This window comes from Bufo gargarizans, chromosome 2, assembly GCF_014858855.1.
Source record: "Bufo gargarizans isolate SCDJY-AF-19 chromosome 2, ASM1485885v1, whole genome shotgun sequence".
NCBI classification, from domain to species: Eukaryota; Metazoa; Chordata; class Amphibia; order Anura; family Bufonidae; genus Bufo; species Bufo gargarizans.
In genome coordinates, this window is record NC_058081.1 from 654,339,497 (window position 1) to 654,363,586 (window position 24,090).

Below are 24,090 nucleotides of genomic sequence, written 5' to 3' on the forward strand. Positions count from 1 at the left end.
TAATCTCTTAGGGTATCCAAGATTCTGAGATTACCCCGTCTTCACTCGCCGGCCTGTGTGAGGGGAGTCTCCCTCTATCTCACAATATTCTCTCAGGATATCAAACAATATGAGTGTGGCGAAACCAACCTCGCCACTGGGTTTTGGGGAGGCCTGTTTAAAAGCCTCTTGCCTCTGGATTATGGCCCTGTGGCAAACCCAGCCACTATATACGGTAATTCCTGTACGTATGATGTTAGGGCATATGGGTATACCACTTTAAAGAACCAACCGTATATATGTTTGTGTAACTTGTCAGCTTGGGAGACAGTTGGGTGGATAGACAGAGGGGAGGAAAATGCTGGGTGTGTTTCTATAATCCCATTGTGCCATTGTCCCATTGTGTGTTTAAATGGTGATGTCTGTGCTGTTGTCTCCACATGTGTATTGGCGATTTCCCTTTGTCCTGAGAGATAATTGGATTACTTCTCGGTTGTCTCCAGGACAGAGAGGAGGAAACCATGATGCATTGTGGGGATGTGTTGTATCTGTCCTGTATTTGCAACAACTGTAATAAAAACTAGGCTGGGTGTGCCAGCACATCAGACCACTGCTTGACCCTCAACACGGAGCCTTGTCTCGTTCTTGGGGGGATTCCCTGTATGCTGTTAGAGACTGATTGCCAGGAGTGTAAGCTGATTGTATGCTTTTCCTGTTCGTCTGCTAGCAGCTATTCGCGAGGTTCCAGTTTGGAGTGCTATTTTGTATCCAGTTCGGGAGTTTGGTGTTCTGCAGTAGATGTGCCTGTCTCTCAGAAAGGGGCATATCGCCTAAACGGATTTTAACCCCTTGTCTGCTGAAACGATCCGTTACAATTGGTGGCAAGCGACGGGATCATTCCTACAGCCAGAAGGACAGCTACAGGAGACACAATTTCTGTGGATTCTACAATTTAAGGGCAACGCATGTCCCACTACAGCGACCCAGACAGCTGCAGGATGGAACCAGCAGTGTTATACGAGGAGGACCTGGATGGCCGGGATGCATTAAGGAAAGGCATCTGGTACCAGGCCCTGGATAATGTACAATACCAGCTGGGTGAGAGTCTCCCCAGTGAAGAGCAGTGATTGCAGAAGCAAGTGGCCCTGCGGATGCCCTTCCTGGGAGAGCAGCCCCTGGAGGAATGGGTGAAAGAACTAGAGCACCGGGTATGGCAGGAGCTATGGCTGGAGGATGCCTACCAGGCGCTCTGGTGGTATATGGCACAATATATACCCTGGACAGCTGAGCATGACAAGCCAGAGGGAGAGGAGTTTGATGGTCCTGGCTTGTTATGGGAGTCCTTTGCAGAGCCTGGCTTTGGGAGCCCTGCACAGTCCAGACTTCAGGACATTTTCTATGAGAAGGAGGCTAGGCATGAGTGGGATGACCCCCATGAGGTAGAGCAAGACCTGTCTCACCTAGCAACCCTGGAGTGGGAACTGGAGCAGGACTACCGAGATCTCTTCCACTCCATTGGGAAGGCTCAGCAGGACAGTAAGGTGACAGACCCAGATCCAGACCCATTCAGCTGGGCAGATATTGTAGAGCGTTACTGGGAAGGACCGCAGGTGGCCGGTAGAGATGGGACCGAGGTCTCTCCACCGGTCCTGCAGGGAATTGGGAGCCCAGTCTCCATTCCCCAGCGGCAGTGTGAAATGCAGGGAGAGGAGAGCAGCGTCCTCCCTCCCCAGCGGCAGACTTAGTTACAGGGGACAGAGGTAGTTGTTCCTGCCCCCCAGCAACAGCATGATTTTTTGGGAATTGGGAGCCCAGTCTCCATTCCCCAGCGGCAGGCTGAGTTACAGGGGGAAGAGACAGTTGGTCCTGTCCCCCAGCAGCAGATTGAGTTGTTGGGAATTGGGAGCCCAGTCTCCATCCCACAGCAACAGAAGGATTTGTTGGGAACTGGGAGCCTAGTCTCCATTCCCCAGCGGAAGCTTAACTTACCAGGGGGAGACAGTAAGCCCCACAACTGTGCAGATGGGACCGTGGTCTCTGCACTTACAGCACAGGAGGTAAGGACAGTCGGTCCTGTCCCCCAGCAACAGGGCTGTTTAGCCAAAGAGGAGACAGTCGGTCTCCCCCTCAAACAACCAGATCTCCAGCCATCTCCGCAGGGATACCAGGAGGAGGAGGTAAGCGAGCCCTCCCCTTCCCAGCTACTTCCCAACCGAGTTCTGGGGGCAGGGGATGAGCCTGCAATACCCACTGATCCCTTCCCAGCGGAAGAGCTGGCATCAGGGCAGAGAGCCGCTAGCCTCTGCTCCACAGACCCCCTTGTTACAGGACTGGCTTGTACCCCCATCACCCCAGCAGAAGAGCTGGCATCAGGGCAGAGCACAGTCAGCCTCTGCCCTCCCCTATCCTCTTGTCCAGACACTGACTTCCCACAGGCATCCCCAGCGGAAGAGCTGCATCTGGGCAGAGTGCAGTTGGCCTCTGCCCACCAAGTACCTACAGCTCCAAGCTGGAGAACCACAAAGCAAGGAGTAGCAGATGCACACTCAACAGCTGGGGACATACAGAACAGAGCCAGGCCCCAAGATTCAACAGGTCCAGTATTGGGTTGTGGTTGGACTGCCAGACTAACTCAGGTACTGACCGTGAGGTCAGGTATCTGGTTAGTCTTCCCTGGGAGGGGGAGATGTGTGGCGAAACCAACCTCGCCACTGGGTTTTGGGGAGGCCTGTTTAAAAGCCTCTTGCCTCGGGATTATGGCCCTGTGGTAAACCCAGCCACTATATACGGTAATTCCTGTACGTATGATGTTAGGGCATATGGGTATACCACTTTAAAGTACCAAGCGTATATATGTTTGTGTAACTTGTCAGCTTGGAAGACAATTGGGTGGATAGACAGAGGGGAGGAAAATGCTGGGTGTGTTCCATTGTCCCATTGTGCCATTGTCCCATTGTGTGTTTAAATGGTGATGTGTGTTCTGTTGTCTCCACATGTGTATTGGCGATTTCCCTTTGTCCTGAGAGATAATTGGATTACTTCTCAGTTGTCTCCAGGACAGAGAGGAGGAAACCATGATGCATTGTGGGGATGTGTTGTATCTGTTCTGTATTTGCAACAACTGTAATAAAAACCAGGCTGGGTGTGCCAGCACGTCAGACCACTGCTTGACCCTCAACACGGAGCCTTGTCTCGTTATTGGGGGGATTCCCTGTATGCTGTTAGAGACTGTTTGCCAGGAGTGTAAGCTGATTGTATGCTTTTCCTGTTCGTCTGCTAGCAGCTATTCGCGAGGTTCCAGTTTGGAGTGCTATTTTGTATCCAGTTCGGGAGTTTGGTGTTCTGCAGTAGCTGTGCCTGTCTCTCAGAAAGGGGCATATCGCCTAAACGGATTTTAACCCCTTGTCTGCTGAAACGGTCCGTTACAATGAGATTACGCCATCTTCAGATGCAGGCCCGTGTGAGGGGAGTCTCCTCTCACAATAATCTCCCAGGGTATCCAACAATCTGAGACTATCCTGTCTACAGACGGAGGCCTGTGTGAGGGCAGTCTCCTCTCTCACAAAGATCTCTGAGGGAATCCAACAATCTGAGACTATCCTGTCTTCAGACGCAGGCCTGTGTGAGGGGAGTCTCCTCTTACAATAATCTCTGAGGGTATCCAACAATCTGAGACTATCCTGTCTTCAGACGCAGGCCTGTGTGAGGGGAGTCTCCTTCTATCTCACAATAATCTCTCAGGGTCTCCAACAATCTGAGATTACCCTGTCTTCACCCGCAGGCCTGTGTGAGGGGAGTCTCCTCTCTCACTATAATCTCCCAGGGTCTCCAACAATCTGAGACTATCCTGTCTTCAGACGCAGGCCTGTGTGAGGGGAGTCTCCTCTCTCAACATAATCTCTCAGGGTCTCCAACAATCTGAGACTATCCTGTCTTCACCTGCCAGCCTTTGTGAGCGGAGTCTCCTCTCACAATAATCTCTGAGGGTATCCAACAATCTGAGACTATCCTGTCTTCAGACGCAGGCCTGTGTGAGGGGAGTCTCCTCTCTCACAATAATCTCTCGTGGTCTCCAACAATCTGAGACTATCCTGTCTTCACCCACCAGCCTTTGAGAGGGGTGTCTCCCTCTATTTCACAATTATCTCCCAGGGTATCCAACAATCTGAGACTAACTTGTCTTCACCCGCTGGCCTGTGTGAGCGGAGTCTCCTCTCACAATAATCTCCCAGTCTCTCCAACAATCTGAGACTATCCTGTCTTCAGAGGCAGGCCTGTGTGAGGGGAGTCTCCATCTATCTCACAATAATCTCTCAGGGTCTCCAACAATCTGAGACTATCCTGTCTTCAGACACAGGCCTGTGTGAGGGGCGTCTCCTCTTACAATAATCTTCCAGGTTCTCCAACAATCTGAGACTATCCTGTCTACAGACGGAGGCCTGTGTGAGGGCAGTCTCCTCTCTCACAAAGATCTCTGAGGGAATCCAACAATCTGAGACTATCCTGTCTTCAGACGCAGGCCTGTGTGAGGGGAGTCTCCTCTTACAATAATCTCTGAGGGTATCCAACAATCTGAGACTATCCTGTCTTCAGACGCAGGCCTGTGTGAGGGGAGTCTCCTCTCACAATAATCTCTGAGGGTATCCAACAATCTGAGACTATCCTGTCTTCACCCGCCGGCCTGTGTGAGGGGAGTCTCCTTCTATCTCACAATAATCTCTCAGGGTCTCCAACAATCTGAGATTACCCTGTCTTCACCCGCAGGCCTGTGTGAGGGGAGTCTCCTCTCTCACTATAATCTCTCAGGGTCTCCAACAATCTGAGACTATCCTGTCTTCACCCGCCGGCCTTTGTGAGCGGAGTCTCCTCTCAAAATAATCTCTGAGGGTATCCAACAATCTGGGACTATCCTGTCTTCAGACGCAGGCCTGTGTGAGGGGAGTCTCCTCTCTCACAATAATCTCTCGGGGTCTCCAACAATCTGAGACTATCCTGTCTTCACCCGCCAGCCTTTGAGAGGGGCGTCTCCCTCTATTTCACAATTATCTCCCAGGGTATCCAACAATCTGAGACTATCCTGTCTTCACCCGCTGGCCTGTGTGAGCGGAGTCTCCTCTCACAATAATCTCCCAGTCTCTCCAACAATCTGAGACTATCCTGTCTTCAGAGGCAGGCCTGTGTGAGGGGAGTCTCCATCTATCTCACAATAATCTCTCAGGGTCTCCAACAATCTGAGACTATCCTGTCTTCAGACGCAGGCCTGTGTGAGGGGAGTCTCCTCTCACAATAGTCTCTCAGGGTCTCCAACAATCTGAGACGATCCTGTCTTCACCCGCTGGCCTGTGTGAGGGGAGTCTCCATCTATCTCACAATAATCTCCCAGGGTATCCAACAATCTGAGACTATCCTCTCTTCAGACGCAGGCCTGTGTGAGGGGCGTCTCCGCTTATAATAATCTCCCAGGGTATCCAACAATCTGAGACTATCCTCTCTTCAGACGCAGGCCTGTGTGAGGGGCGTCTCCTCTTATAATAATCTCCCAGGGTCTCCAACAATCTGAGACTATCCTCTCTTCAGACGCAGGCCTGTGTGAGGGGAGTCTCCTCTCTCACAATAATCTCCTAGGGTCTCCAACAATCTGAGACTATCCTCTCTTCAGACGCAGGCCTGTGTGAGGGGCGTCTCCTCTCACAATCTCCCAGGGTATCCAAAAATCTGAGACTATCCTGTCTTCACCCGCCGGCCTGTGTGAGGGGAGTCTCCTTCTATCTCACACGTCGTCTCTCAGGGTCTCCAACAATCTGAGACTATCCTGTCTTCACCCGCCGGCCTGTGTGAGGGGAGTCTCTTTCTCTCTCACACGTCGTCTCTCAGGGTCTCCAACAATCTGAGACTATCCTGTCTTCACCCGCCGGCCTGTGTGAGGGGAGTCTCCTCTCACAATAATCTCTGAGGGTCTCCAAAAATCTGAGACTATCCTGTCTTCACCCGCCGGCCTGTGTGAGAGGAGTCTCCTTCTATCTCACACGTCGTCTCTCAGGGTCTCCAACAATCTGAGACTATCCTGTCTTCACCCGCCGGCCTGTGTGAGGGGAGTCTCTTTCTCTCTCACACGTCGTCTCTCAGGGTCTCCAACAATCTGAGACTATCCTGTCTTCACCCGCCGGCCTGTGTGAGGGGAGTCTCTTTCTCTCTCACACGTCGTCTCTCAGGGTCTCCAACAATCTGAGACTATCCTGTCTTCACCCGCCGGCCTGTGTGAGGGGAGTCTCCTTCTATCTCACACGTCGTCTCTCAGGGTCTCCAACAATCTGAGACTATCCTGTCTTCACCCGCCGGCCTGAGTGAGGGGAGTCTCTTTTATCTCTCACACGTCGTCTCTCAGGGTTTATCTCTGAACAATATCCCTGTAAATAACACTCGGGGATTAGGAGCTGCTTGTGAGATATCTGATAACTGACACAGGAGACAGAATGATGCCTGGTTTCTTTCACACACCCGAGCACTACAGTATACTGTGACTGTACGCCCACCGCCTGTTGCCTGCACGCCCATATCACCATGGCTGATGGGCCTCACATGGTTCTCTCTGGATCCCCTTGTGACCTGAGGTTTGCACTGCGCAGAGCCAGAGCCCCTTCTCATTTAAACAGCCCAATGGCCTCACCCAGCACACGTCTACCTCTCTCCCCTGGGTCCTGGTTCCTCCATACAGCTGCATGCATCTGGGACAGCTCCCTCTGCTGGCTTGGGGGTAGTCCTGTGGCAGTACACCATAGAGAGAAGAAACGCCTTCCTGCAGTTTCTGGCAATCAGACCCGGCTGCTGCTGGCAATCAGATCAATCCTTAGATCCACCACAACGTACAACCATACCAGTGACCTGCACATTGTGCAGGTCACTGGTATGTTGACCTTTCAACAAACTTTGGATTAAACAGTATTACAGTGTGAGGAATAGCACCATTTCCATGACAATTTACAAGACTTGTACTTGGAATTTTTAGCCGTTTTTTCCTCTGTCTGCGAGTAAAGGAGAATCTTCTTCCTAACCTCCTCTTACTCACTGAGAAGCAGCCCCAGGATCATGGAGGACAATACGGAGAAGTACTGACCTGTATAGCTGTGAATAAAGCACTTGTGCTGAGATATAAACTTCCTATTTAGCTGTTGCCCAAACTGACAATCTGAACAAGTGCCTAATCATACAATAGGCGACCCATCTGGTGGTTACGGGGGATTTGTGGGATTATTTATTTATTTTATGCACTTATATAACGCTACTTTAGCATCACACTGTCCCCCAATGGGGCTCACAATCTAAGGTCCCTATCTTATTTCTAAGGCTCAGATCCTCTTCACAGAAGATGTCACCTCAGGGTCACTGGATTCATAGAGGACCTCTCACATCTACTGACATGTTTGAAATCTTCATATCACTCATGAAATGACAATTCTGGAGCAATTAGACCTCCGTGCTGTGACCTTCCTCTGTTATCCCACCTTGAAATGTGTGTATAAGGCCTGGTCTACATGGAGAAATGTTGTGATGTAACCAGTTGTTACTATCCGGATACAGCGTATGGCAGTGTGCAGTTTAGCGGACTGTAGCTGTTCATTTTCTCCTACATGTTCAGTAGGAATAACGTTCTAAAGATGTTCTAGGATTTCTCCACCAGGAGAGCGGGCAGGTCCTTGTCACGTGTTCTGAATGTGCCTGCATTTCCTCGGTGCTCTCCTGTATGATCTGCGGTAATGCTCTGCAGTGCGGCCGTATGGACCATATGGTCATTGTATACTGGCATTACTTGTCCTGGTATAGCATCGCTCCCAACTTTAGTAAATTGCAAGGCGGGACAATGTATGCGGCACATATAGAGCGTTGTGACAATCTTTATTTATACTAGTCTATGCCTCTAACTCTGCCCAAAGCATAAATATACACACCCAGTCCCAGCCAGTGCCCTTAATGCCCCTAGATCATAATTATTCCCCCTTTGTGCCCCCTTTACAGTAGTTATGCCCATGTGTCCCCCTCAGAGTAGATATGCTAAGGTATGAGCCCCCTTCACAGTACATATGCCAAAATGTGTCCCCTCAGAGTAGTTATGCCAAGATACCCCCCCCCCCCCGCCCCCACAGAAGATATATCAAGATAGTTATGCCCATATATGCCCCCCCCCCACAATAGTTATGCCCATATGTGCCCCCTTCATAGTAGTTAAATCCAGATATGCCCCCACAATAGTTATGTCTAGATGTGTCCCCTTCAGAGTTGTTATGCCCACATGTGCCCCCTTCACAGGAAGTAAGAAAACATCTGTTCCTCCTACACAGCCATCAGCGCAATGTGTGAGGGCATGGTGCTGCTGGGGACCACGACAGCTGAGAGGAATGGTGACGTGGGGAGTGGACGGCTCTCTGCTGCACCACCATACAATCAGCTGGGAATGGGACATACCTCGGCCACTCCGGGACCACGGGACAGCCACTGAAATCCAGGACTGCCCCACTGGATCCGGGACGGTTGGGAGACATGGCATAGTGGGAGCATAGACTGGTATGTTGGCTGATTATCCTGGTCCAGACCTGTCCTGTCGTCCTGTCTCACTCTGCTCCTGCTCACTCTTCCCCATCCCCTCCACATAGACTTGGATCGACATGTGTAATACGATCCTTCTGGGAGCTGCTCCCATCCCTGACGGATTCACACCATATTTCAAAGAGAAAGTCAATTAGATTGGGGAAGGATGGAGAAGTAGCCATTTTTCACGGATATGTTATCAAGTTTCCTGTGGTTTCTTGTACTGTATTAACTTATGTAAAGTTGTGTGAAAAGTTACTGAGTGATTAAAGCTATTTACCCAGAGGACCTCTGACCCCTTCTTAGGGCTCATGCACACAAACCTATTTTGTTCCCGCATCCGTTTTTTTGTTGTTTTTTTTGCGGCCTGTATGTAGCACAGTGTTTAGAGGTGCACCCTGCACCCTGATGCCATGGTGAACCTTCCTGTGCAGAGTTACTGTTATTTAGTATTTATTGTGCTTTATTTCAATCTCTAATTTATCTATATTATCCGGATTAATGTAGTCACTGGTATGGGCGGTTACTTTTGAGAGTAGTCTGTTGTCATACAGAACATGATATGTGGCCGTGTGAGGGCGACCTCTGTACAGCGCGGAGGGATATGCTGCACCATGTGAGCAATGATGTGGATGGCGGTTCTACCTGTCTACAACCAGCAGGTATTCAGGTAAGTGGGTCTCCGATCAGATACTTCAGGCAGGGGCGGGCATACTGTTCCACTGGTGTAATCTGCACAGGGGCCCAACAGGTAAAGGGGCCACTGCCATCTCAGCGGTTGCAGCTTCCTATCATTTATTAGAATGTAAATAGTATCCTGAGCTGATGAACTTCACAGCTGGACCACTGATGGTCTGGTGCAGAGCTAGGCCCCCACGTAGGCCCACCCTTGTCTGTGTCCACCCCTGACGTCAGCCATACGTTGTGCAGAACTCACCGTTCCGGGAGGAGCCTTTCATCATTGAACTCGTGTCACTTGAGCTGAAAATGGAAAAGAGAAGGAGAAGAATAAGATAAGGATCCAATGATCGACAATGTCAAGAACAGCTATGGAGGTATGGTGGAGGACGCTGCATAAATAGCAATTCCAGAATAGAAGAATCCTCCAGCATTCATCATCATCATCATTCAGGTCAGAGGCAGTAGGTAGCTCATGGAGCTAATCTACAGGACCTTGTACCCTCTGACAGCTCTTCCTGGCAGTGCCATAGTTATCTTTAAGCAGATTGGAACGTTACAGGCCCAGTACCTGCAGCTCCTTTACTCCTGTGCCCCATGACAACACTTCCTGCATCGGCTGCTCCTTGGTGGTATGTAAGGAGGATCCAGAGCATCAGCCCCATTAATGTCCATTTAGACACGGATGTGGATGGTGGCTCGTTGTCTGTAGGATTGGGGTGCACACGGAGGCGCTGGACCTGATCCTGCTTTAGAGGGTCTTCAATGCAGTGGTGTGCCTGGGGGGGGCGGGGCGGTCCGCCCCGGGTGTCAGGGCTATCAGCTAGTGAGGGGGGTGCTGAGCTGCTGCACTAGTGCGCACTGCGCATGCGCAGACTGGCTGAGCATTGCCACTGATTGCACTGGCACTGCAGTGAAGTAGTTAACTTTAATGTAGCATTTCTACCACCTGTTATGTATCGTACCACGTGCTCTCTACTTACCTTTTGCGCCGTTTGTGTATGATGAAGAGATAAGTCACCGCTGCAATAAGAATCAGAAGTAGCACGGTGGCCACTGTAACGCCGATGATCATCGGTAAATCCGCACCAGGTGGTACAAACTCTGCAAAAGAATTAGAGGATGTTACTATAAGATAGTGAGCTGTAAAGATGCATCCGGTCACGGACACTATGATCCGGTCATGTAAACATCCATGCGCTCACGGACACTATGATCCGATCATGTAAAGATCCATGCGCTCACGGACACTATGATCCGATCATGTAAAGATCCATGCGCTCACGGACACTATGATCCGGTCATGTAAAGATCCATCCGGTCACAGACACTATGATCCGATCATGTAAAGATGCATGCGCTTTCGGACACTAAGATCCGATCATGTAAACATCCATGCGCTCACGGACACTATGATCCGATCATGAAAGATGCGTCCGGTCACGGACACTAAGATCCGATCATGTAAAGATCCATGCGACCACGGACACTATGATCCGATCATGAAATATGCATCCGGTCACAGACACTATGATCCGATCATGTAAAGATCCATGCGCTCATAGACACTATGATCCGATCATGTAAAGATGCATCCGGTCACGGACACTATGATCCGATTATGTAAAGATCCATGCGGTCACGGACACTATGATCCGATCATGTAAAGATGCATCCGGTCACGGACACTATGATCCGATCATGTAAAGATGCGTCCGGTCACGGACACTATGATGCGATCATGTAAAGATGCATCCGGTCACGGACACTATGATCCGATCATGTAAAGATGCATCCGGTCACGGACACTATGATCCGATCATGTAAAGATCCATGCGGTCACGGACACTATGATCCGATCATGTAAAGATGCATCCGGTCACGGACACTATGATCCGATTATGTAAAGATCCATGCGGTCACGGACACTATGATCCGATCATGTAAAGATGCATCCGGTCACGGACACTATGATCCGATCATGTAAAGATGCATCCGGTCACGGACACTATGATCCGGTCATGTGAAGATGCATCCGGTCACGGACACTATGATCCGATCATGTAAAGATGCATCCGGTCACGGACACTATGATCCGATCATGTAAAGATGCATCCGGTCACGGACACTATGATCCGGTCATGAAAGATGCATCCGGTCACAGACACTATGATCCAGTCATGTAAAGATGCATCCGGTCACGGACACTATGATCCGGTCATGTAAACATCCATGCGCTCACGGACACTATGATCCGATCATGAAAGATGCATCCGGTCACGGACACTGTGATCCAGTAATGAAAGATGCAACCGGTCACGGACACTATGATCCGGTCATGAAAGATGCATCCGGTCACGGACACTATGATCCGATCATGTAAAGATGCATCCGGTCACGGACACTATAATCCAGTCATGTAAAGATGCATCCGGTCACGGACACTATGATCCGGTCATGTAAACATCCATGCGCTCACGGACACTATGATCCGATCATGAAAGATGCATCCGGTCACGGACACTGTGATCCAGTAATGAAAGATGCAACCGGTCACGGACACTATGATCCAGTCATGTAAAGATGCATCCGGTCACAGACACTATGATCCAGTCATGTAAAGATGCATCCGGTCACGGACACTATGATCCGGTCATGTAAACATCCATGCGCTCACGGACACTATGATCCGATCATGAAAGATGCAACCGGTCACGGACACTATGATCCGGTCATGAAAGATGCATCCGGTCACCGACACTATGATCCGATCATGTAAAGATGCATCCGGTCACGGACACTATGATCCGGTCATGTAAAGATGCGTCCGGTCACGGACACTATGATGCGATCATGTAAAGATGCATCCGGTCACGGACACTATGATCCGATCATGTAAAGATGCATCCGGTCACGGACACTATGATCCGGTCATGAAAGATGCATCCGGTCACGGACACTATGATCCGGTCATGTAAAGATGCATCCGGTCACGGACACTATGATCCGATCATGTAAAGATGCATCCGGTCACGGACACTATGATCCGATCATGTAAAGATGCATCCGGTCACGGACACTATGATCCGATCATGTAAAGATGCATCCGGTCACGGACACTATGATCCGATCATGTAAAGATGCATCCGGTCACGGACACTATGATCCGGTCATGTGAAGATGCATCCGGTCACGGACACTATGATCCGATCATGTAAAGATGCATCCGGTCACGGACACTATGATCCGGTCATGAAAGATGCATCCGGTCACGGACACTATGATCCGATCATGTAAAGATGCATCCGGTCACGGACACTATGATCCGGTCATGTGAAGATGCATCCGGTCACGGACACTATGATCCGATCATGTAAAGATGCATCCGGTCACGGACACTATGATCCGGTCATGAAAGATGCATCCGGTCACAGACACTATGATCCAGTCATGTAAAGATGCATCCGGTCACGGACACTATGATCCGGTCATGTAAACATCCATGCGCTCACGGACACTATGATCCGGTCATGAAAGATGCATCCGGTCACAGACACTATGATCCAGTCATGTAAAGATGCATCCGGTCACGGACACTATGATCCGATCATGTAAAGATGCATCCGGTCACGGACACTATGATCCGATCATGAAAGATGCATCCGGTCACGGACACTGTGATCCAGTAATGAAAGATGCAACCGGTCACGGACACTATGATCCGGTCATGTAAAGATGCATCCGGTCACAGACACTATGATCCGGTCATGTAAAGATCCATGCGGTCACAGACACTATGATCCGGTCATGTAAAGATGCATCCGGTCACGGACACTATGATCCGATCATGTAAAGATGCATCCGGTCACGGACACTATGATCCGGTCATGTGAAGATGCATCCGGTCACGGACACTATGATCCGATCATGTAAAGATGCATCCGGTCACGGACACTATGATCCGGTCATGAAAGATGCATCCGGTCACGGACACTATGATCCAGTCATGTAAAGATGCATCCGGTCACGGACACTATGATCCGGTCATGTAAACATCCATGCGCTCACGGACACTATGATCCGATCATGAAAGATGCATCCGGTCACGGACACTGTGATCCAGTAATGAAAGATGCAACCGGTCACAGACACTATGATCCGGTCATGTAAAAATGCATCCGGTCACGGACACTATGATCCGGTCATGTAAAGATGCGTCCGGTCACAGACACTAAGATCCAGTCATGTAAAGATGCATCCGGTCACGGACACTATGATCCGGTCACGGACACTATGATCCAGTAATGAAAGATGCATCCGGTCACGGACACGATGATCCGGTCATGTAAAGATGCATCCGGTCACGGACACTATGATCCGGTCATGTGAAGATGCATCCGGTCACGGACACTATGATCCGATCATGTAAAGATGCATCCGGTCACGGACACTATGATCCGGTCATGAAAGATGCATCCGGTCACGGACACTATGATCCAGTCATGTAAAGATGCATCCGGTCACGGACACTATGATCCGGTCATGTAAACATCCATGCGCTCACGGACACTATGATCCGATCATGAAAGATGCATCCGGTCACGGACACTGTGATCCAGTAATGAAAGATGCAACCGGTCACAGACACTATGATCCGGTCATGTAAAAATGCATCCGGTCACAGACACTATGATCCGGTCATGTAAAGATGCGTCCGGTCACAGACACTAAGATCCAGTCATGTAAAGATGCATCCGGTCACGGACACTATGATCCGGTCACGGACACTATGATCCAGTAATGAAAGATGCATCCGGTCACGGACACTATGATCCGGTCATGTGAAGATGCATCCGGTCACGGACACTATGATCCGGTCATGTAAAGATGCATCCGGCAACGGACACTATGATCCGATCATGTAAAGATGCATCCGGTCACGGACACTATGATCCGGTCATGTGAAGATGCATCCGGTCACGGACACTATGATCCGGTCATGAAAGATGCATCCGGTCACGGACACTATGATCCGATCATGAAAGATGCATCCGGTCACGGACACTATGATCCAGTAATGAAAGATGCATCCAGTCACGGACACTATGATCCGATCATGTAAAGATGCATCCGGTCACGGACACTATGATCCGGTCATGTAAAGATGCATCCGGTCACGGACACTATGATCCGATCATGAAAGATGCATCCGGTCACGGACACTATGATCCGGTCATGTAAAGATCCATGCGCTCACGGACACTATGATCCGATCATGAAAGATGCATCTGGTCACGGACACTATGATCCGATCATGAAAGATGCAACCGGTCACGGACACTATGATCCGATCATGAAAGATGCAACCGGTCACGGACACTATGATCCGGTCATGTAAAAAGGCATCCGGTCACAGACACTATGATCCGGTCATGAAAGATGCATCCGGTCACGGACACTATGATCCGGTCATGTGAAGATCCATCCGGTCACAGACACTATGATCCGGTCATGTGAAGATGCATCCGGTCATGGACACTATGATCCAGTAATGAAAGATGCATCCAGTCATGGACACTATGATCCAGTCATGTAAAGATGCATTTGTTCACGGACACTATCATCCGATCATGAAAGATGCATCCAGTCACGGACACTATGATCCAGACATGTAAAGATGCATCCGGTCACGTACACTATGATCCGATCATGAAAGATGCATCCGGTCACAGACACTATGATCTGATCACGTAAAGATGCATCCGGTCACGGATACTATGATCCAGTCATGAAAGATGCATCCGGTCACGGACACTATGATCCGATCATGAGAGATGCATCCGGTCAAGAACACTATGATCCAGTCATAAAAGATCCATCCGGTCACAGACACTATGATCCGGTCATGCAAAGATGCATCCGGTCACGGACACTATGATCCGGTCATGCAAAGATGCATCCGGTCACGGACACTATGATCCGGTCATGCAAAGATGCATCCGATCACGGACACTATGATCCAGTCATGTAAAGATGCATTTGGTCACAGACACTATGATCCGGTCATGTAAAGATGCATTTGGTCACGGACACTATGATCCGGTCATGTAAAGATGCATTTGGTCACAGACACTATGATCCGGTCATGTAAAGATGCATTTGGTCACGGACACTATGATCCGGTCATGTAAAGATGCATTTGGTCACGGACACTATGATCCAGTCATGTAAACATCCATCCGGGCACAGACACTATAATCCGATCATGAAAGATGCATCCAGTGTGGATAAAGCCTCACTATTATATCCCTACAGTATCTATAAGCTGTCCCTGCTCTCCCCTATAGTGTGGATAAAGCCTCCCTATTATATCCCTACACTATCTCCAAGCTGTCCCTGCACTCTCCATATAGTGTTTATAATGCCTCCCTATTATATACCTGCACTATCTCTAACCTGTCCCTGCACTCTCCCTGCACTCTCCCTATAGTGTGGATAATACTTCCCTATTACATCCCTACACTATCTCTAAGCTGTCCCTGCACTCTCCATATAGTGTGGATAAAGCCTCCCTATTATATCCCTGCACTATCTCTAACCTGTCCCTGCACTCTCCCTGCACTCTCCCTATAGTGTGGATAATACTTCCCTATTACATCCCTACACTATCTCTAAGCTGTCCCTGCACTCTCCCTATAGTGTGGATAAAGCCTCCCTATTATATTCCTACACTATCACTAAGCTGTCCCTGCACTCTTTCTATATAGTGTGAATAAAGCCTCCCTATTATATCCCTACACTATCTCTAAGCTGACACTGAACTCTGCATATAGTGTTTATAATGGCTTCCTATTATATCCCTACACTATCTCTAAGCGGTCCCTGCACTCTCCCTATAGTGTGGATAAAGCCTCCCTATTATATTCCTACACTATCACTAAGCTGTCCCTGCACTCTTTCTATAGTGTGGATAAAGTCTCCCTATTATATCCCTATACTATCTCTCAGCTGTCCCTGCTTTCTTCCTATAGTGTGGATAAAGCTTTCCTATTATATCCCTACACTATCTCTGTGCTGTCCCTGCTCCCTCCCTATAGTGTGGATAAAGCCTTCCTATTATATCCATACACTATATCTGTGCTGTCCCAGCTCTTTCACTATAGTGTGGATAAAGCCTCCCTATTACTTCCCTACACTATCTCTAAGCTGTCCCTGCTTTCTCCCTATAGTGTGGATAAAGCCTCCCTATTATATCCCTACACTATCTCTAAGCTGTCCCTGCACTCTCTCTATAGTGTGGATAAAGCCTCCCTATTATATCCCTACACTATCTCTAAGCTCTCCCTGCTCTCTCCCTATAGTGTGGATAAAGCTTCCCTATTATATCCCTACACTATCTCTAAGCTGTCCCTGCTTTCTCCCTATAGTGTGGATAAAGCCTCCCTATTATATCCCTACACTATCTCTAAGCTGTCCCAGCTCTCTCCCTATAGTGTGGATAAAGCCTCCCTATTATATCCCTACACTATCTCTAAGTTGTCCCAGCTCTCCCCTATAGTGTGGATAAAGCCTCCCTATTATTTAAATACACTATCTCTAAGCTGTCCCTGCACTCTCCCTATAGTGTGGATAAAGCCTCCATATTATATCCCTACACTATCTCTAAGCTGTGCCTGCTCTCTCCCTATAGTGTGGATAAAGCCTCCCTATTATATCCCTACACTATCTCTAAGCTCTCCCTGCTCTCTCCCTATAGTGTGGATAAAGCCTCCCTATTATATTCCTACACTATCTCTAAGCTCTCCCTGCTCTCTCCCTATAGTGTGGATGAAGCCTCCCTATTATATACCAACACTATCTCTAAGCTGTCCCTGCTCTCTCCCTATAGTGTGGATAAAGCTTCCCTATTATATCCCTACACTATCTCTAAGCTGTCCCTGCTCTCTCCCTATAGTGTGGCTAAAGCCTCCCTATTATATCCCTACACTATCTCTAAGCTGTCCCTGCTCTCTCCCTATAGTGTGGATAAAGCCTCCCTATTATATCCCTACACTATCTCTAAGCTGTCCCTGCTCTCTCCCTATAGTGTGGATAAAGCCTCCCTATTATATCCCTACACTATCTCTAAGCTCTCCCTGCTCTCTCCCTATAGTGTGGATAAAGCCTTCCTATTATATCCCTACACTATCTCTAAGCTGTCCCTGCACTCTCCCTATAGTGTGGATAAAGCCTCCCTATTATATCCCTACACTATCTCTAAGCTCTCCCTGCTCTCTCCCTATAGTGTCGATAAAGCCTCCCTATTATATCCCTACACTATCTCTAAGCTCTCTCTGCTCTCTCCCTATAGTGTGGATAAAGCCTCCCTATAATATCCCTACATTATCTCTAAACTGTCCCTGCTCTCTCCCTATAGAGTGGATAAAGCCTCCCTATTCTTTCTCTACACTATGAATAATCTTTCCTTGAAAATCTCAATAGTTATTTTTTGTAAATAAAGTCTTTCCTGATCACTGTCCCTGGTGCCTGTAAGGTCTCTCCCTGCACTAAGGTCACTATAAAATGGCGGAGACTGGGCAGGAGGAGCCTTTTTATATAGCTGTGACAACACAGGGGCTGGCTATCTGCTGATTGGCTGTCTGCATGGCATTATAGGTGCTCCCTCGTTCCCGAGCTTCTTACTTCAAACCATTTTAGAAAAAATGTGAATCATTACCATGAACTACGAGGAAACTTCAGTTCGGTCCGAATCAATTTTTTTCTGAAATTTGAATTGAATTTCACCTCGTCAACTTCGATTTGCTCATCTCTAATCCTTATATACAGTCAGGTCCATTAATATTGGGACATGGACACAATTGTGTCCATTTTTGGCTCTATTCATCACCACAATGGATGCGAAATGAAACTAACAAGATGTGCTTTACCTGCAGATTGTCAGCTTTACCTGCAGACTGTCAGCTGTACCTGCAGACTGTCAGCTTTACCTACAGACTGTCAGCTGTACCCGCAGACTGTCGGCTTTACCCGCAGACTGTCGGCTTTACCCGCAGACTGTCGGCTTTACCCGCAGACTGTCGGCTGTACCCGCAGACTGTCGGCTGTACCCGCAGACTGTCGGCTTTACCCGCAGACTGTCGGCTTTACCCGCAGACTGTCAGCTTTACCCGCAGACTGTCAGCTTTACCCGCAGACTGTCAGCTTTACCTGCACACTGTCAGCTTTACCTGCAGACTGTCGGCTGTACCCGCAGACTGTCAGCTTTACCTGCAGATTGTCAGCTTTACCCGCAGACTGTCAGCTTCACCCGCAGACTGTCGGCTTTACCCGCAGACTGTCGGCTTTACCTGCAGACTGTCGGCTGTACCCGCAGACTGTCAGCTTTACCTGCAGACTGTCAGCTTTACTTGCAGACTGTCAGCTTTACCCGCAGACTGTCGGCTTTACCCGCAGACTGTCGGCTTTACCCGCAGACTGTCGGCTTTACCCGCAGACTGTCGGCTGTACCCGCAGACTGTCGGCTGTACCCGCAGACTGTCGGCTTTACCCGCAGACTGTCAGCTTTACCCGCAGACTGTCAGCTTTACCCGCAGACTGTCGGCTTTACCCGCAGACTGTCGGCTTTACCCGCAGACTGTCGGCTTTACCCGCAGACTGTCGGCTGTACCCGCAGACTGTCGGCTGTACCCGCAGACTGTCGGCTGTAATCTGAGGTATTTACATCCAGATCAAGTGAACGGTGCAGGAATTACAGCAGTTTGCATCTGTGCCTCCCACTTGTTAAGGGACCAGAAGTAATGGGACAATTGTCTTCTCGGCTGTCCCATGGCCGGTGTGTGTTATTCCCTCATTATCCCAATTACAATGAGCAGATACAAGGTCCAGAGGTCATTTCCAGTCTGCTATTTGCTATTTGCATTTGGAATCTGTTGCTGTCAACTCTGAAGATGAGACCAAAGAGCGGTCACTATCAGTGAAGCCATCATTAGGCTGAAAAACACCACAAACCCATCAGAGCGATAGCAAAAACATCAGGCGCGGCCAAAACAACTGCTGGAACATTCTTAAAAAGAAGGAACGCACCGGTGAGCTCCGCAACACCAAAAGACCCGGAAGACCACGGAAAACAACTGTGGTGGATGAGCGAAGAATTATTTCCCTGATGAAGAAAACGCCCTTCACAACAGTTGGCCGGATCAAGAAGACTCTCCAGGAGGTAGGTGTAATTTGTGTCAGAGTCAGGAGAAGACTTCACCAGAGTGAATACAGAGGGTTCACCACAAGATGGAAACCATTGCTGAGCCTCAAACAGGAAGGCAGATTAGAGTTTGCCAAACGACATCTAAAAAAGCCTCCACAGTTCTGGGACAACATCCTATGGACAGATGAGACCAAGACCAACTTGTACGAGAGCGATGGGAAGAGAAGAGTATGGAGAAGGAAAGGAGCTGCTCATGGTCCTAAGCAACCCACCTCATCAGTGAAGCATGGTGGTGGTAGTGTCATGGCGTGGGCATGTATGGCGGCCAATGGAACTGCTTCTCTGGTATTTATTGATGATGTCACTGCTGACAGAAGCCGCAGGATGAATTCTGAAGGGTTTCAGGCAATATTATCTGCTCATATTCAGCCCAATGCTGCAGAACTCATTGGACGGTGCTTCACAGTGCAGATGGACAATGACACAAAGCAACTGCAAAAGCAGCCAAAGAGTTTAAGGGAAAGAGGTGGAATGTTCTGCAATGGCCGAGTCAATCCCCGGACCTCGATCCGATTGAGCATTTCACTTGCTGAAGACAAAACTGAAGGGAAAATGCCCCAAGAACAAGCAGGAGCTGAAGACAGTGGCAGTAGAGGCCGGGCAGAGCGTCACCAGGGATGAGACCAGCGTCTGGGGATGTCTATGCATTCCAGACTTCAGGCTGTAATTGATGGCAAATTATTTGTAACCAAGTATTAAAAAGTGACAGTTTGATTTATGATTATTATTCTGTCCCATTACTTCTGGTCCCGTAACAAGTGGGAGGCACAGATGCAACTGCTGTAATTCCTGCACCGCTCACCTGATCTGGATGTAAATACCTCAGATTACAGCTGACAGTCTGCAGGTAAAGCCGACAGTCTGCAGGTAAAGCCGACAGTCTGCAGGTAAAGCCGACAGTCTGCAGGTAAAGCCGACAGTCTGCAGGTAAAGCCGACAGCCTGCAGGTAAAGCCGACAGCCTGCAGGTAAAGCCGACAGTCTGCAGGTAAAGCTGACAGCCTGCCGGTACAGCTGACAGTCTGCAGGTACAGCTGACAGTCTGCAGGTACAGCTGCAGGTACAGCTGACAGTCTGCAGGTACAGCTGACAGTCTGCAGGTAAAGCCGACAGTCTGCAGGTAAAGCCGACAGCCTGCAGGTAAAGCCGACAGTCTGCAGGTAAAGCTGACAGCCTGCCGGTACAGCTGACAGTCTGCAGGTACAGCTGACAGTCTGCAGGTACAGCTGACAGTCTGCAGGTACAGCTGACAGTCTGCAGGTACAGCTGACAGTCTGCAGGTAAAGCTGACAGTCTGCAGGTAAAGCTGACAGTCTGCAGGTAAAGCTGACAGTCTGCAGGTAAAGCTGACAGTCTGCAGGTAAAAGCTGACAGTCTGCAGGTAAAGCTGACAGCCTGCAGGTAAAGCTGACAGTCTGCAGGTAAAGCTGACAGTCTGCAGGTACAGCCCATCTTGTCCGCTTCATCTCACATCCATGGTGGTGGTGTATGGAGACAGAAATGTTAGATTGTGTCCATGTCCCAATATTTATGGACCTGACTGTATCTTACATATTTCCGATTACATTTTAGGCCATGACTAAGTTCTGGTGTTGTTCCACTAATCCCAGATTTAAGACGAGTTTATTTGCATCACATTCTTGAAGCTCTCATTGGACGCCGCCTACAGAGTCCTTGTTTAACCCTCAGGGCAGACCGTTAATATTACATTGGTGGGGGTCTGAGTCTCGGCACCCCGCTGATCAGTGTTTGAGGGCCCTGGCGAGCGCTGTGATCTCTTCTTTCCTTGGCTCGGCTCGAGCTGCATTACAATTCCCAGCCGGAGCTGTAATACCGGGCACAGCCGCTAAGTAATCTACACAGTTGGAAATCACATGCTTCCAGCAGCTAGCAAAGGGTCTCCAAAGAGCCGGAGGGCCCCTTTAGGTTACAGCAGTCACTTTTCATCTCGAGAAGATCATGACAGCTGCTATAGTAGAGTATTGCTGGAAATATCTATCGAAGAAACTTGCCAAGCAATGTCCGACCTTCCTGGTTCATGAATAGAATTCAGGAGTTACGAGAACTGCCGGCCACTGACACGCTCCTCTCCAACCATGCTATGACTGCAACCGTCTGACACATCCCGCTGTGAACCTATGAGAGTCCTACTGATATAAGAAGGGCAGTGGAACACGCGTGACACCCACTAAACTGCCCCAAAGGAAAGCACTTCCAGGTCTAGTGGAGTCCCATGATGCGTCTGAACAGGATCCTGTGATGCAGTCTGTGTCATGTCTACAGGAAGTACCACATAGACTTACCTGCAGTCACATTGACGTACACGGCGGCGGTAGCCGTGCGGAGGGTCACGGGGTTCCTCACCACACACGTGTACAGCCCTTGGTCCTCAGTCTTCGCGTTACTAACTCCATATTTGCTGGTCTTTGCCCCTGTGTCTGTGTCATTGACTTTCCATTGGAATTCCGGAGGTGGATTAGAATCAGCAGAACACGTTAATGTGAATGAATAACCGGGCCTCACAAATACTTCGCCTTCTATCCGAGCCTCACTGGGGCCATCTGCAAAACAGAGGAGAAGCAGGTGCAATAAGTACACCAGGGTAAAAGCACAGGGAGGCTGGTGGTCTAGGGTCATGAAGAGGATAACAACACCCCTTGTGGTCTAGGGCAGTGAAGAGGATAATGATAACATCCCTGGTGGTCTAGGGTCATGAAGAGGTTAACAACATCCCTTGTGGTCTAGGGCAGTGAAGAGGATAATGATAACATCCCTGGTGGTCTAGGACAGTGAAGAGGTTAATGATAACATCCCTGGTGGTCTAGGACAGTGAAGAGGATAATGATAACATCCCTGGTGGTCTAGGGTCATGAAGAGGATAACAACATCCCTTGTGGTCTAGGACAGTAAAGAGGATAATGATAACATCATTGGTGGTCTAGGACAGTAAAGAGGTTAATGATAACATCCTTGGTGGTCTAGGGCAGTGAAAAGGATAATGATAACATCCCTGGTGGTCTAGGACAGTGAAGAGGATAATGATAACATCCCTTGTGGTCTAGGACAGTGAAGAGGTTAATGATAACATCCCTGGTGGTCTACGGTCATGAAGAGGATAACAACATCCCTTGTGGTCTAGGGCAGTGAAGAGGATAATGATAACATCCCTGGTGGTCTAGGACAGTGAAGAGGTTAATGATAACATCCCTGGTGGTCTAGGACAGTAAAGAGGATAATGATAACATCATTGGTGGTCTAGGACAGTAAAGAGGTTAATGATAACATCCTTGGTGGTCTAGGGCAGTGAAAAGGATAATGATAACATCCCTGGTGGTCTAGGACAGTGAAGAGGTTAATGATAACATCCCTGGTGGTCTAGGGTCATGAAGAGGATAACAACATCCCTTGTGGTCTAGGACAGTGAAGAGGTTAATGATAACATCCTTGGTTGTCTAGGACAATGAAGAGGATAATGATAACATCCTTGGTAGTCTAAGACAGTGAAGAGGTTAATGATAACATCCTTGGTGGTCTTTGGAAGTGAAGAGGTTAATGATAACATCATTGGTGGTCTAGGACAGTGAAGAGGATAATGATAACACATCTGGTGGTCTAGGACAGTGAAGCAGATACTGATAACATCCCTGGTGGTCTAGGACAGTAAAGAGGTTAATGATAACATCCTTGGTGGTCTAGGGCAGTGAAGAGGATAATGATAACATCCCTGGTGGTCTAGGACAGTGAAGAGGATAATTATAACATCATTGGTGGTCTAGGACTGTGAAGAGGATAATGATAACATCCCTGGTGGTCTAGGACAGTAAAGAGTATAATGATAACATCCTTGGTGGTCTAGGACAGTATAGAGGATAATGATAACACCCTTGGTGGTCTAGGACAGTGAAGAGGTTAATGATAACATCCTTGGTGGTCTAGGACTGTGAAGAGGATAATGATAACATCACTGGTGGTCTAGGACAGTAAAGAGTATAATGATAACATCCTTGGTGGTCTAGGACAGTATAGAGGATAATGATAACACCCTTGGTGGTCTAGGACAGTGAAGAGGTTAATGATAACATCATTGGTGGTCTAGGACTGTGAAGAGGATAATGATAACATCACTGGTGGTCTAGGACAGTGAAGAGGTTAATGATAACATCCTTGGTGGTCTAGGACTGTGAAGAGGATAATGATAACATCCCTGGTGGTCTAGGACAGTGAAGAGGTTAATGATAACATCCCTTATGGTCTAGGGCAGTGAAGAGGATAATGATAACATCCCTGGTGGTCTAGGACAGTGAAGAGGATAATGATAACATCCTTGGTAGTCTAAGACAGTGAAGAGGTTAATGATAACATCCTTGGTGGTCTAGGGCAGTGAATAGGTTAATTATAACATCATTGGTGGTCTAGGACAGTGTAGCAGATAATGATAACATCCCTGGTGGTCTAGGACAGTGAAGAGGATAATTATAACATCATTGGTGGTCTAGGACAGTGAAGTGGATAATGATAACATCCCTGGTGGTCTAGGGCAGTATAGAGGTTAATGATAAAATCCCTGGTGGTCTAGGACTGTGAAGAGGG

The 24,090-nt window shown here is 48.7% G+C and overlaps 1 protein-coding gene across 2 annotated transcripts in view; it reads right to left on the reverse strand.

Annotated features, from left to right (window-relative positions):
• The window catches only part of LOC122928918 (carcinoembryonic antigen-related cell adhesion molecule 2-like), a 109,027-nt gene that overhangs the window by 37,593 nt on the left and 47,344 nt on the right, over window positions 1-24,090 (reverse strand). For both annotated transcript variants that reach the window (XM_044282235.1, XM_044282237.1), the window contains 3 exons: window positions 21,804-22,061; window positions 10,224-10,344; window positions 9,500-9,543 (listed from right to left, as the gene is read on the reverse strand). In XM_044282235.1, the coding sequence (XP_044138170.1) occupies window positions 9,500-9,543; window positions 10,224-10,344; window positions 21,804-22,061 (423 nt within the window). The remainder of the gene's footprint in view (window positions 1-9,499; window positions 9,544-10,223; window positions 10,345-21,803; window positions 22,062-24,090) is intronic.